Source organism: Phyllobates terribilis, unplaced genomic scaffold (genome assembly GCF_046119375.1).
Source record: "Phyllobates terribilis strain yellow unplaced genomic scaffold, ASM4611937v1 Scaffold_5__5_contigs__length_657084704, whole genome shotgun sequence".
NCBI classification, from domain to species: domain Eukaryota; kingdom Metazoa; phylum Chordata; class Amphibia; order Anura; family Dendrobatidae; genus Phyllobates; species Phyllobates terribilis.
In genome coordinates this window covers 22,169,959-22,194,839 of record NW_027362765.1, presented here as the reverse complement: position 1 = coordinate 22,194,839, position 24,881 = coordinate 22,169,959, and the positions used below count along the sequence as shown (strand labels likewise).

The following is a 24,881-nucleotide window of genomic DNA, read 5'->3' as shown; positions in this document are numbered from 1 at the left end:
TTACTTATTTTATGGTGTATTATAATACATAAACTATTTATACAGTCTATTTGTGTGATGATTTTTTTGAGAGGGGGAATATGTCTTTATAGACCCTGTAAGGGTGCAGTAACTGAGGCAGTGACCCAAGCAAGTCAAACATCTTTATTCAGCAACTCACGGGTAAACAGAAAAGTCCTCCGGTACGCAGCCGGGTTAACATGAGTCCTTAAACAACGGTTGCCGTGGGCAACGGCCGCACAAGGCCGGTCTGAGCCTGACAGGTGCAGAGCCTTCCCAGGCGTGGGTTCAGCCACACTCAATCCTGCTGAACTTTCCTGCTATGCTCTTAGCTGGTTCCAACATAGAACAACATTAATCCTTAGTGCAGGGTTTTTAAAGGACCTGTGGCAAGAGCCACTGGAAAACCCGGGTTGGAGGGAGGAGGCCGCCCCACTGCTTTCCTGTAGCCTCCTCCAAGAAATGAAGGCCCGGCCGGGTTTTACTTGATCTGCCTTAGCCAGATAGCCTGACCAGGTCAATGCTCACCTTCATTCCTGCATTGCAGCCGCAGGTGTGTCTGTGACTGCAATACACTCCAATGGATTTAATAGGTCTCTGTACACATTCTGGGGGATATATAACGTCCCTCGTATATGATCCCGGTCACTGCCTCACATACCCCCCCCCCCCTCTGTTCAAACTTGTGGGGTTGAACATTTGACACCATACAGGGTGCCCAGGACAGGGCATCCGCGTTTGCCTGCGAATTCCCAGGGCGATGTTCTACAGAGAAAGTGAAATTTTGCAGTGACAGGAGCCACCTGGGGCTCGCACATTCCTCTCCTTGGCATTTCTCATCCATACCAAGGGTGAGTGGTCCGTCACCAAGCGGAACTGACGACCGAGTAAATAATAACGTAGCGATTCAAAGGCCCACTTAATAGCCAAACTCTCTTTCTCTACCACGCTATAGTTTTTCTCTGCCGGGACAAGTTTTCTACTCAAGTAGGTGACCGGGTGCTCTTCACCATTCACTTTTTGTTACAATACCGCCCCTAGGCCTACCTCCGAGGCATCTGTCTGTACAATGAAGGTTTTCTTGAAGTTGGGGCTGATGATGACCGGCTGTCCACACAGGGCCAACTTCATGGACTAAAAGGCTTCTTGTACCTGAGGGTTCCACCGAACCATTACCGTTTTTTTTCCTTTCAAGAGATCGGTCAGGGCCGCCGTTCTCCCAGCAAAATTAGGTATAATCCGGCGGTAATACCCAAGGATGCCAAGGAACACCCTCACCTGCTTTGTACTTGACGGTTTAGGCCAATTTTTTATGGCCTCAACTTTATTGATTTGGGGCTTGATAACTCCTCGGTCAATCACATACCCCAAATATCGGGCTTCCTCTAGCCGATCGCACATTTTTTGGGTTTGCTGTTAACAGCGCGGCTCTGAGAGAATCCAGCACTGCTTGTACCTGGGATAGATGCGTATGCCAGTCGGTGCTAAAGATGATAATATCATCTAGATACGCGGACGCGTACTCCTGATGAGGCTTGAGCACTATGTCCATCAACCTCTGGAATGTAGCCGGGGCCCCATGTAACCCAAAAGGTAAGACCACATAGTGATATAGACCCTCCGGAGTTATGAAGGCGATCTTTTCCTTCGCCGCTTTCGTGAGAAGTACCTGCCAGTAACCCTTGGTGAGATCGAGCGTGGTACAGTACTGGGCCTGCCCAGAATCTCAATCAGCTCATCCACCCTGGGCATTGGATACAGGTCAAACTTTGACACTTCATTTAGTTTTCGGAAATCGTTACAGAAGCGTAACGATCCGTCTGGTTTCGGAATCAGTACGATGGGGCTAGCCCACTCACTCCGTGATTCCTCGATGTCGCCTAACTGGAGCATCTGTTTTACCTCAGCCGTGATGGCTTGCCTCCGGGCTTCGGGTACCCGTTACGGTCTCATTCGCACCCTTACCCTAGGTTCGGTGACAATGTCATGTTGGAGAACTGTAGTCCTACCCGGTAGCTCTGAGAACACGTCGGTATTCTGCTGCACCAGTGAGCGAGCCTCCCGTCGCTTCTGTTTAGTGAGAGCATCACTTATCCTGACCTCTCCCCCGGACGCATCCCTGGCTGAAGGTAGAGAACTCTCTGGCGAGATGCCCGGAGTGACGTCTGTAACTAAACACTCTCGATCTTTCCAAGGTTTTTGCAGGTTTACATGATAAAGCTGCTCAGGCTTCCTCCTTCCGGGCTGATACACCCGGTAATTTACCTCCCCCACCTTTTCTCGAACCTCGTATGGCCCTTGCCACTTGGCCATGAGCTTACTCTCGGCTGTGGGTACTAGTACTAACACCCGATCGCCTTTTTAAAAGACCTGACTCTGGCTCTTTTATTATATGTGCCCCTCTGGACATCCTGGGCATCTAACAGATGTTCTTTCACGATGGGCATGGCCGACGCGATCCGGTCCTGCATACTAGCCACGTGTTCAATTATACTAATATGTGGAGTCGGCTCTTGTTCCCACGTCTCTTTGGCTACGTCCAACAGACCCCTAGGGTGTCTCCCGTACAATAACTCAAAGGGAGAGAACTCTGTGGAAGCCTGGGGTACCTCACGGACGGCGAACATCAAATAGGGTAGCAACATGTCCCAATCCCTTCGGTCCATAGAAACCACCTTTTTTAACATGGACTTGAGGGTTTTATGGAACCGTTCTACTAGCCCGTCGGTTTGAGGGTGGTACACCGAGGTGCGCAATTGTTTTATTTTTAGCAGTTTGTACAGTTCCCTTGTCACTTTGGACATAAAAGGGGTCCACTGATCCGTCAGGATCTCCTTAGGTAGTCCAAGGCGACAGAACATGGCAAACAGCTCCCGTGCAATCAGTTTCGCCGAGGTGTGGTGTAGTGGTATAGCCTCCAGGTACCGGGTGGCATAGTCGACGACCACCAGTATATGTTGGTGGCCACAAGCGGATTTTACAATGGGCCCTACCAAGTCCATTGCAATCCGTTGAAAAGGTACCTCTATCACTGGCAGGGGTACCAATGGGCTATGGAAACTTGCGGTGGGTGTGGTCAACTGACATTCGGGGCAGGATTCGCAGCACTTTTGGACCTCCGCGTAAATCCCTGGCCAAAAGAACCGCTGCAAGATACGCTCTTGCATCTTTTTAACCCCTAAGTGTCCACCCAGCAGGTGTGTGTGTGCCAAATCCAGAACCGCCCGACGGTACGACTGAGGTACCACTAACTGTTCCACGACCTCGTCCCTAATTTTGTCTACCCTATAGAGCAACTCACCATTGACTACCTTGCGTGGAAATACAGTATCTGCACCGGGCTGTTGAGCTACGCCATTTACCTCTAACACCCTTTCCTGCGCCCGTGTCAGAGTGGGATCCTGTAGCTGAGCTGTCCCAAACATGCCCCGGAACACTTCCAGCTCGGGGATCGATGGGGTCTCCTCGACCTCTCCTGCCAGCACCTCTAGGGGAAACCTATTGGGTCACACTCTGTCCCTAGGTTGGACACCCCTATGGCAGGTACCCCTGACTCTGGTTCGTCGGGTACAGCGCCTTTAATACATTTTACCGGGGGAGAGTGGATTTTGTTTTTCCACAGAGTCCAGAACAGGGGCAACTCTCTTCCCAACACAGTCCCATAGGGAAGAGTTTTTACCACCCCCACCACATGTTTTATGTCTCCACATGGCATGGACAAAACTACCTCCGCGGTTAGTTACTCTCGGAGGTCCCCATGGATACACACAACCCCGACTGTCCGTCCACTGGGGTTGTCTCCTGCCACCTGTGACCCATGTACCAAAGTCACTAGGCTCCCCAAATCTAGGAGGGCCTCCGTGGGGTACCCATTAACCAGTACCTGGCACAGTTGGGGGTTCACTGTCCGGGGGGGGGGGTCGGCGCTCGCAGTGCAGACAGTCAGGGCGTACATTGAGACCCAGAGGATAAACCCGCAGTCCATGGGTTCCGTAATCAGGGGGCAGTTAGCAACCACATGTCCCGGCCCCTGACACGGCCAGCACCTAATGGTGGAGCTACTGTTAGGTCTTATGACTGTTTGGGAGGGTCTCCTGCCACTCTCATTCCAGGGTACCCCTTCAGCACGGGTACGGTGCTGACTGTCCTCAGCAGTGGGACGCAACACCTTTCCCGGATCATGGGTTGGCAGGGATTGGCGTGACAGCCGCGAGGGTGCAGAGTCCCGGATAAAATTCTGAGTGGCCAAGTAGCGCTCGATCAGGCTGACCACTTGGTCGAGTGTGCCGGGGTCCCCTTGCCCCACCCAACGTTGGATAGCGGCTGGCAGAGTCCTGACCAGCCGGTCAACCACCACCCTCTCCACCATCTGGGCTAGAGCCAAAGTCTCAGGCTGGAGCCACCTCTTTACCAGCTGCAGTAGGTCATAAGCCTGAGACAGGGCGAGTCGGGTCTCCATATAGGCCCATGAAAATACACGCTGAGCCCTCTCATATGTGTTGACCCCTAGTCGGCCGTCCTCCCGACTGAGGTTGAAGTAGGCCTTTTGGGCATCGCGGACCAGAAACGGAACCACCACTTCTGCCCACTGGCCGACCGGTAGGTTTTCCCGCTCTGCTGTGCGCTCATAAATGGTCAGGAAGGCTTTCACATCGTCCTCCGGTCCCATCTTCCTCAATCGCTGAGCGAACCTTGTCACGGGCCTCGCAACGTTCTGAGGCTGGTGCTGTCGGCGTCTCCCGCAGGGCAGCAATCTGTTGCAGTAACAGTTCATTTGTTTTTTGCTGCTGCTGGTACAGTAGCTGCTGCTGATTATGCTGCTGTTCCCGTTCCTGCTGTTGCCGTTCCCGCTCCTGCTGTTGCCGTTGGAGACTCTGGTGCTGCTCCTGCTGTTGCCGCTGAGAATGCAGCTGCTGCTGCTGGGTAAGTACCAGCTGCTTTAACAGCTCCTCCATTTTGTCCATGGGGTGGGGCTGAAAGGTGGCCAGCCGGATTGTGGTCATGCAGCGGTCGGTGGGGTATGTCTCAGTCACTATGCCCGCATTCTCCACCAAGCCGTAAGGCGGCGGTGTTCACACCGTGCAGTAACTGAGGCAGTGATCCAAGCAAGTCCAACATAAACATAAACAGCTTTATTCAGCAACTCACGGGTAAACAGAAAAGTCCTCCGGTACACAGCCAGGTTAACAGGAGTCCGTAAACAACGGTTGCCGTGGGCAACGGCCGGGCTGCTCAGAGCCTGACAGGTGCAGAGCCTTCCCAGGCGTGGGTTCAGCCACACTCAATCCTGCTGAGCTTTCCTGCTATGCTCCTAGCAGGTTCCAACATAGAACAACACTAATCCTTAGTGCAGGGTTTTTAAAGGACCTGTGGCAAGAGCCACTGGAAAACCGGGGTTGGAGGGAGGAGGCCGCCCCACTGCCTTCCTGTAGCCTCCCCCAAGAAATGAAGGCCCTGCTGGGTTTTACTTGATCTGCCTTAGCCAGATAGCCTGACCAGGTGAATGCTCACCTTCATTCCAGCATAGCAGCCGCAGGTGAGTTTGTGACTGCAGTGCACTCCAATGGATTTAATAGGTCTCTGTCCACACTCTGGGGATATATAACGTCCCTAGTATATGATCCCCATCACTGCCTCACAACCCCCAGTTGTTCCACTGGGGCCATACATCTAAACAACGAGTTGGTAAAGGGAACTCAGACCTAAAAGTTGCCCAGGGCCCATGGCAATATAGTTACAACCCTGTGCGCATAAAACAGAAGGAGAAAAGTCCTTATCTGAGCCAGTTTGTGGATGAAACTCGTTCAATCAAGTGAATGGATCAAAAGAAGAAATTAGCAGCGCATGGATGACATCTGCGTGCTGGCCAATATTCATGGACTGGTTGCCTGGAGATACTTGTGAAATCTCCTTTTGTGCCTCTATTTTTTAACCTCTTGGCCATCACAAGATCAATGGATCACAGGTTCAAGTCCCATAATGAGTCTTAAGAGTATAAAAACCATAAAAATCCCACAAATTATAAAAGTTGTAATTACTATCTATTCCCCAAATGTAAAAAGTAATAAATGAAAAAATTTACATATTTGACATTGCTGTATACAAATTACCAGAAATAACAAAATATTAAAATATTCTTATGTTTATGTTGACACAGAAAAAGAAATTGAAAGTCATATGTAGTCCAAAACGGTATCAATAAAAACTACAGGTTGATTCTTTCTGACACTTTCAGAGCAGGAATGAATGTGTCACATGGATTTATGTCATTCTACATCAACTAAGGAATGTGCCCATCAGACTTGTAAGGCCATCATAACACTGGAACTAGTCACAGGACAATAAAACCTTCACACTCCTTATCTATTAACTGCTAAAATATTTATAGCCAGAACTGTTTATCTCTCCCATAATAACTCTGCTTTCCGTCATCTGTCTCATCTATTGCATTATTTCTGTGTCTTATTGTGTATAAATATGTGACTCTTCAGATTTTGTGTTATACTAGCCTGATGAAGAGACCTGCGTAGTCTCGAAAGCTTGCAACTTGTTACCTTTTAATGGCTAACTGAAAAGATGGTATCAACCACTGAGGACTCAAAAAAAAAAAGGGAACCCAAAAATTATGGCAGAAATGTGGAATGGTTAACCATTCATTTCTCTGTGCTTGGAATTTCTTTCCTGCTTTTGGAAAAGCAAATGGAGACATTAGAAACTACAACTTGTTCCGTCATACGTCTATGGGGCTAGTCACTACTCATGGATAAGCCATGAGGCTGGGTAGTTAAGAGGTCCGAGGTCAAAAGCCAAGACAGTACGTCATAGACAGAGGGGTGAGATGAAGGCATAGTCAGGAAACAGTCCGAGGTCAATATTCCAAGAAGGTAGAAGTTCACGACAAAAGAGGTAGGCAAACGTATGGTCAAGACAAATCCTAGGTTGAGCAGCAAAAATCAGAATACCAGACAAGGAGCACAGAGCACGCACACACCTCATGAGCAAAGCTACAATTGGCAGCAATCAAAGGCAGAGAGCTGGTTACATATCCAGGTAATTACTCTGGACAAGAGACAGATGGATGAAGCCCCGGCACACCCTGGTCCTGATTGGACGGCTAAACTGTCACTCCAGGACCAGCACACTCACAGCTCAGCACACTCTAGCATCCGAATGGACGGCTGAGGTGTTCATCATCATATCGACAGCTGAGCACACCCCATTACTAGATTGGACGGCAGAACTGTCATTCACTGCGCTCAGACACACTGATAGGAGGAATCGTGACAGGGGGCAGGAGAATAAAAATATTATGGCTAGAAAGCAGAAAAATTAAGAGTTAAACATTTGTTAAAATGGATCAAAAACATCATCACAAAGAAACGCATTATTTTTGCAGATGCAAAATATAAACACCAGTGTGAATAAAGGCTAATGAGACCGTGAGCCCCAATAGAGACGGAGATAATAATGTGTGTACAGCGCTGAGGGATATGGCGGCGATATAGAAGGAAGAGGAAGAAATTACCCTGACAGAGAATCTCCACATACCTCCACCTGCAGAGCCGCCACCACATATATGGCTGTTCTGTGCGCGCAGGACCTGTGATGAGGTCACAGTCATGTGATCAGTCACATGGAGGGGAGGAGTCAATGGAATCCTCAAGGTTCTTATCTGCAGCCACAGATAGGCATAGTTCTGTATACATCTGTATGTGTAATGTGTGTGTTATATGTGTGTGTTATATGTGTGTGTTATATGTATGTGTTATATGTGTGTGTTGTGTGTTATATGTGTGTTGTGTGTCATATGTGTTATGTATGTGTCGTGTGTGTTGTATGTGTTATATGTGTGTGTTATGTATGTGTTATATGTGTGTGTTATATGTGTGTTGTGTATGTTATATGTGTGATGTATGTGTGTTATATGTGTGTGTTGTGTCATGTGTGTTATATATGTGATGTGTGTTATATGTGTGTGTTGTATCATGTGTGTGTTATATGTATGTGTTATGTGACGTGTGTGTGTGTTATATGTATGTGTTTATGTGTCATATGTGTGTGTGCGTGTTATATGTGTGTGTGTTATGTGTGTATCGGGATGTGGGCAGGTAAAGTGTTTATTATGGTATTGGTGAATGTGTTATAATTACGCATGATTTTCTACCATTATATTTTGTAATAATAAACTTGCTTTACCTTCCTTACACCAAGTGTGAATTATCGCACACGTTACATAGTGGAAGGGAAAGTAGACGTTCATACATAGGATTAAGGAGGGAAACATGAGAACCCTCAGGAACCAAAATAGAGGGAGAATACAGTATCAGAATAGTAAGAGACATTTCGAACGCCCTTTTACAATGGGCAGCACTGTTGCCTTGCAGCGCTGGGGTCCTGGGTAAAAATCCCACCAAAGATAACATCTGCAAGGAGTTTGTATGTTCTCCCCTTGTTTGTGTGGGTTTCCTCCGGTTTCCTCCCACACTCCAAATACATACTGATAGGGAATGTAAATTGTGAGCCCCAATGGGGATAATGAGGTCAACGTCTGCAAAGCGCTGCGGAATTAATGGCGCAACATAAGTGAACACAATAGATAAACATTAATAAATAATCCCTATAGGACCCCCCCAAAGTCCTGGATAGCACTTTTAATATTATAATGGATACATTAACCCCTCTTCTTTCAAATCCGAGCTGTGTCAATAAAAAACTGGGAGACAATGGTCAGGAACGCCTGTGCAAAATAGCTCAAGCTGGGAATCACAGGGAGAAGTAAATGCATCTCGAAGAGGAAACCTGAACTGTAGTGCACATGCACAGGCTTTACCTTCAGGTCATCGGCTCTCTTTAGCCTTTCCTTGCTCATGCACATTACAGTACTGGCAGGGCAGAGAGAAGTACTGAGTACGATGGGGGACTCTGCGTGGATTATATAGGATGCGTCATCCACAAAAAGCAGGGAAGGAGGACGGCAATCGTAAGAAGAGAGGAGTCACCAGATCAAGGCCAGAAACGCCCATCGGACCAAACCAAGCCACCTGTAAGTGTAATAAAAGCTATTTTTTGTGGTTTGCAGAGCGGATTGAGGACATACATACAGCATTCTAGAATACTATAACATAGGGCTTATAGGTTCTGGCCATACTTTATATGGGGAAAACCTCGTGACAGGTTCATTTAACTGGCGTATGAGCTAAATATTTCTATCTTACAAGAATCGAAGAAGGACTTTGTATCCATATCCGAATTTATAAACATGGGTACCAGACAGGGCTGTGAAGTCAGTAAGCCAAACCTCCAACTGCGACTCCTCATTTTCCATGACACAAACTCCGACTCCACAACTCCGACTCCCTCATACATGGCTCATGTTTAAGTGATAAATTTACGTTAGGACACATTTTTCTCAGCTAAAAGTCTAGACCCTTAGATCAGGATTAGGACAGACATTTATAGGACATTTCATAATTTTCCCAAATTCTTATGAAAAAATATTCCCCACAAACTGCATTGAACTACTGTACCCAATTTATTATATATTTTAGGAGTTGGAGTTGGTCCATTTTATACCGACTCCACGACTCCGACTCCACAGCCCTGGTACCAGAATCAGGTAGAACATAACCAAGTTGGAATGGACAATGGAAGTCAATAAAAAGAAATTTCAAAGAAATTAGAAATTGGATCGAGTATACCAATTGAGGCGGGTTATCTATTCCTCAATGCCAAAATCAATACTTAACTATAATATTTGATACACGAAACAAAGTAGAAGGATTCATTTCACTTCAACAGAAGACAATAATTTGGATTCCTTATAATCTCCGGAAATAAACTAAGGAGGAACACATCGGACATATTTAGCGAAGGAGTCAGTGACTTGTCCATGTAATCACCAGGAGATTAAAAAAATGGGGTAGGAGGGTGGGTGCCAAACACCACCGGAAAATTGCAAGAACTTTAGAGGTAATCAATTTTTCTGTACGTATCTTGTGTGAAGAACACACACAAGTATTGTCTAAAGGACATTTGTTCTGAAACGATCGGAACACTTAAACTTATTTATTTTGGACATCAATAAATTTGTCGGGGCATTAACCGTAAAAAAACTAAAACATTTTGTTGTGTTGATGGATATGATGACGGCACTGTACGTAACATTGGTGATGTCACAAATATGGATACTTATGTTTATTTGTTCTTCCAAGATGATTGTATCCCAAGTTAATCTCGCTTTTATTATGAAACTATTAATTTTCTGGGGGATTTTAAAATTAAAACCCTCTATTTCCACCCCATCCAGGCAAGACCTGAGGCATTGAATAATTTCTAGGAGTTATCAAAAAGGGATCTAATAAAACTACATCAGCAAATGAAACCACATAATGACAATAAAAATTTGAACAAACGTCAAGATAGTGACTTATATGAAAAGAATGAATACTGGAAATCAAACCAATACAACAACTTATCGCCCCCTACAAAAAAAAGTCCTGCACATGATTTTCGTAAAGTCTTAGGAACATTGGTTGAAAGGGGCAGAGAAAGAGACATTTTAACCAAAAATTAAGCTGATTATATGATCCCTTTGTCACCCATTACCCCAATATTTCTTTCTTTACCCAAAATGCATAGAGAAATTTCCACCACCTATGCAACTAATAGTGTAAATATTAGTGGATGGATGGACAGCCTTCTATACCCATAGCTTAAAGAGAATCTGTCAGCAGGTTTTTGTTATGTAATAAGGAGACTTATAGGCCATGCCATGCTCCTCTGGGAATTTAAATATGCAAATAGCCTCCTTCAGAGAGGAAGAGGACTTGAACGTCAGTGCCACCTATTGAGGGTAGCAATCATAAAAGTCAATGTTGACCCAAAGGAGCATTGCATGCCTATAAGTCTTCTTACATCGCGCATATCGCGCTTTCTATTAGGAAAAAAGTTCCCTCTGAGACCCCATGTCAGAGGCCTTTCATCTAGTCAAATCAGACCTCCTGAATTGCACTGATGAGGGGTAGACACCTCAAAATGTGTCTGCAAATGGAGTATCTGGTTTAGTTTATCTTTAGTCACCTGGAAAGGCTCGTTAAAGGGTCGATATTGATTTTTAGGATTGATAACCTAATAGGTGGCACTAGAGTTCAAGTCTTCTTCTATTAAGAGGTTATTTGCATATAAAAATAAATTTACCTGATGATCGATTGTTTTGCTCATATCTGGGGTGATTAACAGCCTGGATACACTAGCCAATTATAAAGTAACGAGCATTCCTAATGTAAATGTACCCCATGTCCCAGTGAGTGATAAATTGAAGCAGACTTTGTAGCTTTTTGTTCAGAGAAAGTATCTTATCTAAATTGCTCAGGAGCCTGGATTTCCTTTGTTTAGGATTAGTGATGACAAAGCGTGCACTCGAGTGACTAAGGGGTGCTCGAGCTCCATGCTCAAGTCCTCGTGGTCTGCCTACCATGCACGGTAGTGTCATAGTCAACCTGACTACGGCATTATTGTGTAGAGCAGGCATTCCGTGAATGTTTAATGACTGTCTAGCAGCCGCAAAACATGCGGGGTGGGGACTCGAGCATGGCGCTCGAGCACCCACGATACTCAATACATACCCAAGCACCCCGATGCCACTTGAGTGGCGAGCACGCTTGCTTATCACTATTTAGCATGTATTCGGAAGTTGTTAGGTCTCTTGGCTGTTGTTCAGGCTGCAGCTGGATTTGTAGCTTCAGATGGTGCAGTTCACTATTTATCACATTTCCCCGTTCCAATGCTTGATGTGGCCGGACTTACTGCCTCATTTTTTCCACACACTGCCATCATTTGGAAGGTTTAGAACATTAGACCACAGCTGTGCCATGGATTAGACTGCAGCAGAGGCGTAATGTATTTAGTTTTCTCTTCTGTTGGCCCTTCATCAGACACAGGAAGTTGACTAGTAGGGCCCTTAAATATCGGCAGTTCAATTTTAACATCCAGTTCAATATGTGGTAGGCTTTGGTGGCCACAGCGTAGAGGAGCTGAAAAATTAGCTTGCCTCCTGTGCTAGGCTGCAGAGCCTCAGTCATCTCTTGGTACTTTAGAGGGTTCATACTTCCTAAAATGTCCTCGAAAGTAAATTTTCGTTTTGTACAACCCCTGGTTACTGAAATAGCAGACCTTATTTCAGAGGTAGTTAAATATCCAATAACCATTACTTTTGGGTATGGCTACAAGGTCTTCTTGATGAGAAGCAGTGGAAACCTCATACATATACTACTACATATGTGTCTTTTCCATTAAGGTAAAACTATAGTGAAGAGATGGATAGGACTCTTCCCAGCCTGGCTCAGTCAGTCATGTAATACAATTGTTCCATATGGAAGGATCATTTTAAAAACAGAAAATGTCAAAGTCTGGGATTGATAGTGTAAATTATTATTTATAAAGAAAATTTAGCTCTGTCTCAACTCCGTAGGTTCTGAGGTCTTTTGCCTTAATATCTAAATATGATATAGTGTCTAAGTGACTAAATACTTTTGAAATATTCTGTGAAATGATTAATTAAAGGTGGAACTTTTTGAAGACGTGTCCCATTAGATTTAGCAAAAAGCTAATACTGTATTCCTCCAAAAGAACATCGTACCAACAGACAGACAAACTTCTGCAGGATCTGGCCGTGTTGTCGGAATTGAAAGAACTATGAAAATCACACAATCATGTCTTCCAAGGAATGGCTCCAATGTAACAAAATTAAAGGTGTTGGCAACGTCCTAACTTGAATCTCATGAGATCCTGTGGCAAGAATTCCAACGAGCAGCTAATGCTTAAAAATCTAATGTTGCCAAATTAAAAACAATTAAAAAAATTTCCCCCATAATGATACAAAAAAACCTTATAGCATGATATCCCAAATTTTTGATTTGCAGTTGTAACTGCTAAGGGTGGCACTAACAATTATTTGGGTTAAGGGACCAATTACTTTTTTTCACAAGTTTCACAAACTTTATCTTCAATCAATGGAATGATCAATTAAAAACTGCATTTTGTATTTACCTGTATTATCTTTATCATATAGTAAAAGTAGTTGGATGATCTGGAACATTTACATGTGACAAAATAGTAAAAACCAAAGAAACTGGTGAAGGGTAAATACTTTTACACAGCACGATACATGTTTACGTTTTTTACCAACATTTATTGTTCTAAATTACTTTCAATGTTACGCGACTATATTGTGACTAACGGTTGTATTGTTTTTGCACTCTTTGTTTTTGTTTAAATTAGATATTTTTTATTAACCACTTGGAACAGATTTTCATAAACATACAGAAAATTAAAACAAAAAACCCCACAAGCCTCTCATTAGTTTCGACCCCCTCAGAAAAAGAGTCCATTGAAAGTTCTTCTCGCAAATGTACAGTCCAACTTCACTGAGTATCAGCAATGCCGTATTTTCTTCCTGAGAGCCCCTCCATAATAATATCCAGAATAGGAGGATTATTAAACAACACTCATATGATAGAGCAGATATTGACACATATTAGAATGACCATGGGCAACTACACACCTCAACAATGAAATTGCAACACCAAGAAAAAAGTCATGGAATTATAAAAATCACGGAATCTATAGACATATTAATGATATGCAAATGATGAATGAAATAAAAATTTTCAAAACATCTTGATTTTTTGGGTATCAAGTATGAGCACCACATAGAAATATACCCACTCACATGCTTTTGCATGCTATCAATGAGATTATTAATGGTTGTCTGAGGAATGTTCTACCACGCTGAATGCATTTCAGCATAGAAATCATCAAGATCCCCTGCTGACAGTTCACTTTGGGCTTGCTGACAAATGACGTCCTAGATATGCTCTCTATGGGAGTCGAGTCTCAAGATGCCGCAGGCCATAGTAGCATGTTTAGGCCGTGTAGGCTGCTCACATTAGCAGAAAAGTCTGGCATTGTTATGTTGAAAAACAAAACCTGGAACACTGTGAAGAAATGACAGTACCAATGGTTCCATCACCAAATCAATGCAATGTCGAGTTGTTAGTGAACCTGGAGTGAAGACTAGAGAGGTCTAGCTACTGCCACCTAACACCATAATCCCAGGAGTAGGACCAGTGTGAAGGTCCCATGTGAGGGACCCGTCATGGCATTGCTAATGTGGTCTCCAGATGGAGATGTAATAGAGCTATGGAGGCTGAAATGAAGACCTGTCCTATTCAGCGAGAAGTCCAGTTTTTGTCTTGGACGCAAGATTGGTCTGGAGACCACGTGGTAACAGAAGGGAACATAACACTGGACCTATTTATTTTTTTATGGGGTGGCATAATGTTTGGTAACCAGACTCTTCTAGTCTTCATTCTAGGTACACTAACAGCTCGGTATTGCATTGAATTGATGTTGGAACCAATGGTACGTCCATTTCCCCAAAGTGTCTCAGGAGCCGTTTTTCAACATGGCAATGCCAGGCCACATGTTGCTCATGCTACTGTGAGGAGCCTGTGTGGACTAAACATGCTACCATGGCCTGTAGCATTTCGTCATTGGACGACAATTGCAAAAGGAGCTGACAGAAGCGGAAACTTGACGATTTGCATGCCTACTTGCTTTTACTGTGTCAGAACAGTCCTCAGACAGCCATTAATAACCTCATTGATAGCATGTCAAGGTGTGTACACGAATACAGCGCTTATACTTGATACTGAATAAATCTAGATATTTTGAAAATTCCATCATTTGCAGATTATTATCATGTCTACCCATTCACCAATTTACATAATTCCACCACTTTTCCTTCGTGATGTTACAATTTTAATGTTGAGAAATGTATATTTCATGACAAAGGAACTACAGTTTCATATCAGCTCAAACATCCTTTCATGAATACCAGGAGTATTTAGCCAAGAACTCCATATCTTATTGTTACATAATTATCCTAATGAGCCTTGTACTGAATTCTGTAACTGTGGAGGGATGCCTGTATCCAGTGGGATGCAATAAGCTTTCTAGCCTGGAACAATATACATAATGTCATTAGATCATACTATGTTCCACCTTGTAACAGACCTAAAGACCTAAATTATTCTATACCTTTTTATAAATCAGTAATAGTATGGTGACGTGTTTCGTGTATTTTTTTATTGGCCTTCAGCTCGATCTCGAGCCATGGTGACTTGATTGATGAACACTCTGTAGGAAGATAGATCTTCTGCACCATTATCTTGATAGTAACAATCCATCAAGTTGTTGGTCTCCTCTTCATTTTGTTCCTTCTATTCTTCCCACCATATTGTCCTTCCCCAGTGATTGCTCTCTTTGTATGATGTATCCAAAGTAGGCAAGTCATTTGAAAGTAAAACAAGTGTAAAAAAGGCGTCCTGCCTATGTGAAGTCCTTTGATGTTTGAGCAGATGTGAGTTGTGCGTTAAACATTTCAAACACTATGGATATGAAAATGTTTTCCCTTTTTGACAATTTTGATGGCCATTTAGAGCTGCCTTTGGTTAAAACACTTTAGTTCATGAAAATGGCTTCTGCTTTGTAAGTTTGTTGGGTATTTAAGAACTGGTCATTCTTGGCATGAAAATGGATTCACCGCACATGAGTCCTTTCATGTCTAACAAGATCTGAATTCTGGCTGGAACATTTCCTACATTCTTAACATGCAAATGGCTTCACTCCTGTGTGAATTATCTTATATGTAAAAAAACTATTTTTGGTTGAAACATTTCCCACATTCTGAGCATGAAAAGGGCTTTGCGAATTCTCTCATGTCTAACGATTTGATTTATCATAAAAATGTTTCCCACATGCTGAACATAATTATGGCTTTGCTCCTGTGTGAGTTCTCCGATGTTTGTCAAGACCGGATTTCTGGTTAAAACATTTCCCACATTCTGAACATGAAAATGGCTTCTCCCCTGTGTGACTTTTCTTATGTTTAATAAGGTTTGATTTTTGGTTAAAAGATTTTCCACATTCTAAACATGACAATATCTTTGCTCCAATGTGAATAGTTTGATGCTTAACAAGAGATGATTTAGCAGTAAAAAGTGTCCCACATTCTGAACATGAAAATGGCTTCACCCCTGTGTGAACGCACTGATGTCTTACAAGATTTGATTTAACATTATAACATTTACCACACTCTGAACATGAAAATGGCTTGGCTCCTGTGTGAATTCTCTGATGTGTAACAAGGCCCCATTTCTCTTTAAAACATTTCCCACATTCTGAACATGAAAATGGCTTCTCTCCTGTGTGAATTTTCTGATGTCTAAAAAGATGTGACTTGTCACTAAAACATTTCCCACATTCTTCACAAGAAAATGGCTTTTCCCCTGTGTGAGTTGTCATATGTTTAATAAGATTTGGCCTCCGATTAAAATTTTTTCCGCATTCTGAACATGAAAATATATTTTTCCCTGTGTGACCTCTTTGATTAATGACACCTTTTCTGTGATGTTTATTTTTCTGAACTTCATGTGACAAATTAGAAAATAGGACCTGTTTAAAAGGGCCATATGACAGATCTTTGCTATGAGAGGCTATATTGGAAATTATGGCATGCTCTTCATTTGTTCCTTGTGCAATATCACGATCACCTGCTTTACAACCTAAAAACATCCGATGTGGCTCTGAACTCTTGGAATGGTCATCTGCCAAAATAAAGCCAATTTTATTAATTTTAAACAGTATCATCTAAAATATTTACTAATATTTTACGTCATTAACATGTAAAAATATCCATACAAATTACAAGGCATGCAGCAATATTTGCCTTTCAACTAAGACAGTTATACAAAGCAGATCACCTTTTTCTGTTCCTGATGACTATAATAATTGTTTGAAATTAATGAAAACTGAGATGAAAGAACTTCAGATTGTGGTTGAAATCCAATTTATAATGCAGATTTTGATCTTTTTGTAGATGGCTCCAGTTAATATCATGAGGGGAGTCCATGCACGGGATATGCTGTGACCCTCTTGCATGATGTATTAATACAGAAAGAATCACTCCCGCCCTCCTGTTCTTCCCAGGAGTCAGAACTGACAGTACTCGTTGTAATGTGTGCAATGGCAAAAGATCAGACAGGAAACATCTACAGGTACACTTTTGGAGTGGTACATGACCATGGACCCATCTCAAGGAGCAGTGATTTTGGTGGGTCCTTAAGTAGGCCTGTATGTAATGCTGAAAGTGTAAGGCTGTTCTTCAGAACTCTGAAGCTATCTAAACATGCAGCCATTATAACAGTCCAGGCTCACATGAAAGAAAAGACAAGGGAAGCTCTGGTCAATGCTCTGGTGGACACATCTGCTAAAGCAGCTACCATCATGCAGCTACCAGAGAATTATGTATGTAGCAGTATATACAGTTGTGCTCAAAAGTTTACATGCCCCGGCAGAATTTTTGCTTTCTTGGCCTTGTTTCGGAGGTTATGAATGATAACAAAAAAAACTTTTTCTCCACTCATGGTTATTGGTTGGGTGAAGCCATTTATTGTCAAACTACTGTGTTTTCTCTTTTTTAACTATTAATGACAACCAAAAATATCCAAATGACCCTGATCAAAAGTTCACATACCCTGGTGATTTTGGCCTGATAACATGCTCAGAATTTGACACAAATGGGTTTGAATGGCTACTAAAGGTAACATCCTCATCTGTGACCTGTTTGCTTGTAATCAGTGTGTGTGCCTAAAAGCTGAGTGAGTTTCTAGGATCCAGACAGACTCTTGCATCTTTCATCCTGCCACTGATATTTCGGGATTGTGAGTCATGGGGAAAGCAAAAGAATTGTCAACGGATCTACGGGAAAAGGTAGTTGAACTGTATAACACAGGAAAGGGATACAAAAAGATATCCAAGGAATTGATAATGCCAGTCAGCAGTGTTCAAACTACGTTTAACAAATGGAAAATCAGGGGCTCTGTAAAAACCAAACCACGGTCAGGTAGACCAACAAAAAATTTGGCCACAACTGCCAGGAAAACTGTTCGGGATGCAATGAAAAACCCACAAATAACATCAGCTGAAATTCAGGACTCTCTGAAAACTAGCGGTGTGGCTGTTTCAAGATGCACAATAAGGAGTCACTTGAAGAAAAATGGGCTGCATGGTCAAGTCGCCAGAAGAAAGCCATTACTGCACAAATGCCACAAAGTATCTCGCCTACAATACGCCAAACAGCACAGAGACAAGCCTCAAAACTTGTGGAACAAGGTAATTTGGAGTGATGAGACCAAAATTTTACTTTTTGGCCACAACCATAAACATTACATTTGGAGAGAGGTCAATAAGACCTATGATGAAAGAAACACTATTCCTACTGTAAAGCACGGAGGTGGATTGCTGATGTTTTGGGGATGTGTGAGCCACAAAGGCACAGGAAACTTGGTAAAAGCTGAAGGAAAGATGAATGCAGCACGTTATCAGCAAATACTGGAGGCAAATTTGCACTCATCAGCCCGGAAGCTGCGCATGGGACGTACTTGAACGTTCCAACATGACAACGATCCAAAACACAAGGACAAGTCGACCTGTCAGAGCAAAGTGAAGGTTTTGGAGTGGCTATCTCAGTCTCCTGACCTCAATATCATTGAGCCACTCTGGGGAGATCTCAAGCGCGCCGTTCATGCTAGACAGCCCAGGAATTTACAGCAACTGGAAGCTTTTTGCCAAGAAGAATGGGCAGCTTTACCATCTGAGAAAATAAAGAACCTCATCCACAACCACCACAAAAGACTTCAAGCTGTCATTGATGCTAGAGGGGGCAATACACGGTATTAAGAACTGGGGTATGTGAAATTTTTATCAGGGTCATTTGGATGTTTTTGGTTGTCATTAAGATTTAAAAAGAGAAAACACAGTAGTTTGACAATAAATGGCTTCACCCAACCAATAACCATGAGTGGAGAAAAAGTTTTTTTGTTATCATTCATATTCTCTGAAACAATGCCAAGAAAGGAAAAATTCTGCTGGGGTATCTAAACTTTTGAGCACAACTGTACCCATGTTCTTAGAGCTATAAGGTAAACTACAGCAGCAGCCCTCAAAGAAAAAGAATGGAAGAGTAATAGAGTACCAAGAGTGGGTGATATGTAGAGACTTGGTGAAAAGCGTTTCCTTCCCATATCACTCTTCCATATGAAGACTCATATGACACATTGTTCGACTCACTGTGCTAAAGACCCTAAGGTAAGTATAGTGAACCAACATTTCTATACAGTATATATGGGAGAAGAATCTGTGGCTTCTCTGCCTTTTGTGGTTACTACTCACCTGTGCAATTATCTGTTGGAATCTCCTCTTTACACCGCTCATCATCCCTCACATATGTCTCTGTAGTATTAATATGGGTCAGATCTTTACCCTGAAACAAATATTGTAAAAGTCACAGACAGATGGAGAAGTCACATCTATGATCAGGTCTAATTCTGCCATCTCCACCGTTCTCATTACACAAGTATAAAACATATAATATTGGTGGATAAAACAAGACCAAACACAAGACCTTCACAGCCATCTACACATCACAGGGGAGATCATATGACACCTTCTCTCCATAATCTTGAGGAACATTGGGATCTTCTTGTTTACAGTCCTGTGGAAGAAGAGGACGTGGACATCTCTCTGGTGTTGTCCTCTTACTGGATTGATCTGGAGGAAACACATACAGGGACTGAATTCATTCTTTACATACAGATAATTTGGTGTGTATTTGGTCCAGTCTATTACCTGGTGATGTGATGGGCTGGGGAACCTCCATCATGATGTCCTTGTACAGATCCTTGTGTCCTTCTAAATACTCACACTCCTCCATGGAGAAATAGATGGCAACATCCTGACACCTTATAGGAACCTGACACATACATTGATACAATCATCCCCCCCATTCCCTTCATAGCATTACTGTATAATGTCCCAGCATTCCCAGCAGTGTCACCTCTCCAGTCAGCAGCTCAATCATCTTGTAGGTGAGTTCTAGGATCTTCTGGTCATGGATGTCCTCATGTATCAGGGGGTGAGGTGGAGTCTCCGTTATTGGGCTCAGGGGTCTTCCCCATCCCTCAGACACAGAGGCCTGACAGTGCTCACTAGAGGTCTTCTTCACTATTGTGTAATCCTGGTTATAGACAGTGTTATAGATATAATTATAAAATCTATAAAGTTTTCATATTAACATTGAATCATGGATTATATGGAACAAAATTTAGCTCCATGACCATCAGATAACCTTTAACTGCTTCTGAGACCCGCTAACTCCCCCTCTGCAAACAGGTAATTAAAGTTGGTCATCTTATAGATCACAGACACCATCCTATTTCTCAACTTTCGGAATAATGGGGAAGTGACTAGCAGACCAACTAATTTAAACTGCTTTGTCCGGCTTTGCAAGTTATGAATATTGAAGTGTTTATGAACAACATAGACATAATAGATATGAAAGACATATCTGTCATGACAAGACACAGACAAAGAAATTAATATCGGTCAGATGGAAGAACCATCCATGCCATGCCTCCTGTTATTAGAAAGGTAAAATCAGGATAGGAAACATGACACTAATATCTCCCGCCTGGAAACAACAGGGGAGAAGATATCATGGAAGTTGGGGATTTCATAATTTTCTAAAAAGAAGCTAGCTACATCACTGACCAGCCCTGTATCACCGGAGGGGAGGTATGTGGGCGTGACTTGTGTTAATAAAAGCAAATGCTAAATTATGATCATTGTTAGTTTTGTACGGCACAGAGCGCTATGGTGCGGTACGGTTACGCCCCAAAAAACGAAGAACTCCCCTTTATAAGAGACAGATCCAATCCTGCAACATCAGGTTTAGTACATTTCTTCTGTTTATCCTTGTTATTTAATGTAATTGTTTATACTGTATTGTTTTGTCCATTTTGTAACATCTTTGTATATTATCCTACTTTTTGGATTAAATATATAAAAATGTAATAGCTTTGTTCCTCTTGCTCTATAAACCGCACCCCTGAAGCAATACGCTATCGGTAACAGATATCCTATAGGCCTGAATAAACAATTGATGGTGGCAGCTACTTCCTTTGGTTATTGTGGAGTTTGGCAGTGACCGTACTGGTATATATATATTCTAGGAGTTGGAATCGGACATGTATATACTATACACTCACTGTGAGTACCCAATAACTGGTCTAGAAGTGAAAACAGCCGTGGCCACAGTAGTGGTCTATTAGTGAAAACAGCCGTGGCTTCGTCTATTATTCGTCAGTCAATTGTGTAATTGCCCTGACGATTGGAGGCGGCTGTGTTTCGTTGACAAACTGGTACTATTGGTACTAGCCGGAAGATCTGTATGATTCCCCTGTTGCTTCCTTGACAAATTGGTGGCAGCGCTGGGATCTGCGTGATCTTCTTAATGATATCTTGAAAACGTGGCATCTGTGTGATCTCCCTGCTGTTTCCCTTGACAAATCGATGGCAGCGGGGGGGGATCAGCATGACTACAGACATTTCCAGACTCCTTAACTCTCCAGTTCTGTCCATATGTTATTTCAATAGATAAGAATGATGTAATGTGACGTCATCAGAATCTCTCACCTCTCCAGTAAGCCGGAAGAGGATCTCAAGAGTGAGGTGTAATATCCTCTCCACCATCTTGTCCCTGTCCTTCTCCATCCTTGACGTGTTAATTAGGAAAATTCTCCTATATAGAAGATCTCCACAGACAGGAACCAATGTTGTAAGAACCTCAACAGGATGAAGATGAGCCTATGTAAAATCATAAAAAATACCATATAAAATACAATTATTAGAGTTGTGATGCCAGTATAAAATACAAAAGTGGAAGCGGACCTCATATGTCTAGAAGGTCAAATAAAGAATTGATATGTCCTGTCAGTTGGGGTCAAAAGAGTTATAAATAAATACAGATTACATTGTTAAACAGCTCAAAAATTAAGAAATAAATGGACAGCACAACAGTCTATATACAGCCTATATAATATGGTAATGATTCATTCGTTTATATCTTATCAATCCGTGATGAGTTCCCAGAATGATGAGGTCTTATAACTCCAGCTTCTACTATACGGTTCGACATTTTCAAAAAATACACATTTTCTCTCCGTTTCTGTAAGTTATGGGTGCAACAATCAGGTCAAACTTGCCTCAGTTCTTAGAATGTGGATTCCACAAAAAACGTAAGAAGAATGGACCCCTAAAACATAACTTTTATTATAACAGTTAAAAGTAACAAACTCGCAAACCCATATTAGTGAGTGAATACCCAAATAATACACAAAAATTTGAAAAATATTACAAAGAAAATTATTTTACAAAAAGGACTTCAAAGGGAGCAAGCTAATTGCTGTATAATATATGTAGGGACTATATAACCCTAGAATTCCCTAATATGCAAATTGCCTCTTCAGAGAAAAAGAGGACTTAAACTCTATAGCGCCACCTACTGGAAGCAGAAATCCTTCAAGTCACAATCAACCCTTTAACGAGTCGTGCAATATGACTTAGGATAATAGCCAAATCAGAATCTCAATCTACAGACATGGTGTTTCAGGCTGTTGGCCTTCATCAGTGAAAAGTATGAGAACTGATTTTGCTAGGTGAGAGGCCCTGGACTGAGGTCTAAAGGGTAACGTTTCTCCTTGTGGAGAGTGACACACCGGCTCTGGCATGCCAAGGTAAGCAGGCTTATTCGCCGTGCAATGCTCCTCTGGGAAATTTAATATGCAAATTGCCTCTTCAGAGAAAAAGAGGACTTGAACTCGATAACGTCGCCTATTGGAAGCAGCAATCCTACAAGTCACAATCAACCCTTTAACGAGTCGTGCAATATGAATTCCCTAAAAAATTCTCTGCCTTACAGCGGAGGTTGACACCCTAAATTACAGAATTTGGCCACCCCGCTGCTCGGCGGCTATTCCTTGGAACCCTAATACACCCCTAACATAAAGTGCAGCACAGGTAATATCAAATGCACAATCCTGGGTATGTTCAGAATATACAGTATATATAAAAATATAGCATGTAATAGTGAAAAATGATTGATTCAGTCCCCAAAGATGTTTTCAGAGGGACAAAAAAATAGTCAAAAAACAATCTCCATATTATTTATATTAGCCCCTGTAATGTAGGTAGTGTGGCATCACAGAAAGCAAACTACAGCATCTGCAAGATGCAAGAGTCTGTCTGGATCCCAGAAACTCACTCAACTTTTATGCACACACACTGATTACAAGCAAACAGGTCACAGGTGAGGATGTTATCTTTAGTAGCCATTCAAACCCATTTGTGTCAAATTCTGTGCATGTTATCAGGCCAAAATCACCAGGGTATGTGAACTTTTGATCAGGGTCATTTGGATGTTTTTGGTTGTCATTAAGCTTTAAAAAGAGAAAGCACAGTAGTTTGACAATAAATGGCTTCACCCAACCAATAACCATGAGTGGAGAAAAAGTTCTTTTTCTTATCATTAATATTCTCTGAAACAAGGCCAAGAAAGGAAAAATTCTGCCGGGGTATGTAAACTTTTGGGCACAGCAGGTATATTATTAATAGTGTTGAGCGAGTATGTTCTATTAACCCTTTCGCCGTGTATGCTCGGGCCGAGCTCCGAGTATTTACAGCTGCTCGGTGATGAGGTTAAATCGCTCCTGTGTGCATGATTTGCGACTGTTTGACAGTTTTATTACATGTGAGGAATGTCTATTTCTTACACATTCCTCACACGTAATAAAGCTGTCAAACAGTCGCAAATCATGCACACAGGAGCGATTTAACCTTATCACCGAGCAGCTATAAATACTCGGAGCTCGGGCCCGAGCATACTCGGACAGAACATACTCGCTCAACCCTAATTATTAACCATAACACCTTAGATGACTGCGTGAAGACTGTTGGATGTTTGCACTTTTAGTTTTCTATATTTTTCTATGGCTCAGATGTGACTGCTGTAGTCATTTTTATATGTTTGCGGTTAATAAAAATTCAGAATTAAAAAATATATATATTGTTTTGTGCTTCGATATTCCGAGCCCTGTCTTTTCTGTTTTTCCATAGTTTTTTTGTGTAGTGAGCGGTCATCTTTTAATGATACCATATTGGGGTACAAACAATGTTTTGAGAGGTGTTGTAACTGAAAAATGCCAATTCTGGTCATTTAGATTTGTTTCTACAATATGCCGTTTACCGCATGAGTTAATTAATTTTATAATGTCATAGATTGGAATTTTACAGATGCAGGTGATACCAAATATGCTTTTTCTTTTAGTATTTACATTTTTTTAATTTAAAAATGGGAAAAGTATTCTGTGGGAAAAAATGGGAAAAAACATTGATGATAAAGGTCTTTGGTTGGCCACTACTGCTGTGGCAACCGATGGGAGCCCACAATCTTGTCGTAATGGGAGCAATGTGCACCAATACTGACACACCTACTGTATCAGCTGCTCTGGTTGCTGCTGTTAGAAGCAGGTCGTGGAGACTGTATAATACCGCCGCCCCCTTCCTTGTATTCAGTCCTCTCCATACACATGCGCACGACATGTGACGTTTATGTACGGACATATTAGGCAGGGATATGTCTTTTTCTGGTGATACATTCCCTTTACTGATAACTGTTCCACAGGAAGACTTTATACATATATCAGTGTTTTACATCCAGGTGATGTCTGTGTTCCCCAAGGAGAGAAATTATATTCTATGGGGCTGTTTATGCATTATTTTGCTTTGTTGCGGACCGTTGTTCCACATACATTCTGTTACAAATATATTGTGGGCCAGGAGTCTGTTAGACTTTAGTCTGTGTCCATCACCTTAAGTGTCCATTAGCTGAAGTGTCTGAAATTTAAATTAATCCTGAATAATAT

The 24,881-nt window shown here is 42.3% G+C and overlaps 3 protein-coding genes across 5 annotated transcripts in view; all 3 read right to left on the bottom strand.

Moving 5' to 3' along the window:
• The window catches only part of LOC141270519 (uncharacterized), a 248,884-nt gene that overhangs the window by 100,436 nt on the left and 123,567 nt on the right, over positions 1-24,881 (bottom strand). The window lies entirely within an intron of this gene.
• The window catches only part of LOC141270535 (uncharacterized), a 176,368-nt gene that overhangs the window by 27,920 nt on the left and 123,567 nt on the right, over positions 1-24,881 (bottom strand). Inside the window, exon 1 of one of the 3 annotated variants that reach the window (XM_073680581.1) lies at positions 7,549-7,634. The exons of 1 other annotated variant lie outside the window; for it this stretch is intronic. The gene's annotated coding sequence lies outside the window, so the exon portion shown is untranslated. Of the gene's footprint in view, positions 1-7,525; positions 7,635-24,881 lie in introns of those variants that run through there. One more of the 3 variants, XM_073680582.1, reaches the window with a different exon arrangement.
• Positions 14,457-24,881, bottom strand: part of LOC141270568 (gastrula zinc finger protein XlCGF66.1-like) — a 30,529-nt gene continuing 20,104 nt past the window's right edge. The window contains exons 2-7 of the mRNA XM_073680641.1: positions 21,595-21,765; positions 19,958-20,137; positions 19,750-19,873; positions 19,568-19,671; positions 19,294-19,384; positions 14,457-16,667 (exon numbers count right to left, since the gene is read on the bottom strand). Coding sequence (XP_073536742.1) covers positions 15,832-16,667; positions 19,294-19,384; positions 19,568-19,671; positions 19,750-19,873; positions 19,958-20,137; positions 21,595-21,672 — 1,413 coding nt within the window. The 5' untranslated portion in view covers positions 21,673-21,765 and the 3' untranslated portion in view covers positions 14,457-15,831. The remainder of the gene's footprint in view (positions 16,668-19,293; positions 19,385-19,567; positions 19,672-19,749; positions 19,874-19,957; positions 20,138-21,594; positions 21,766-24,881) is intronic.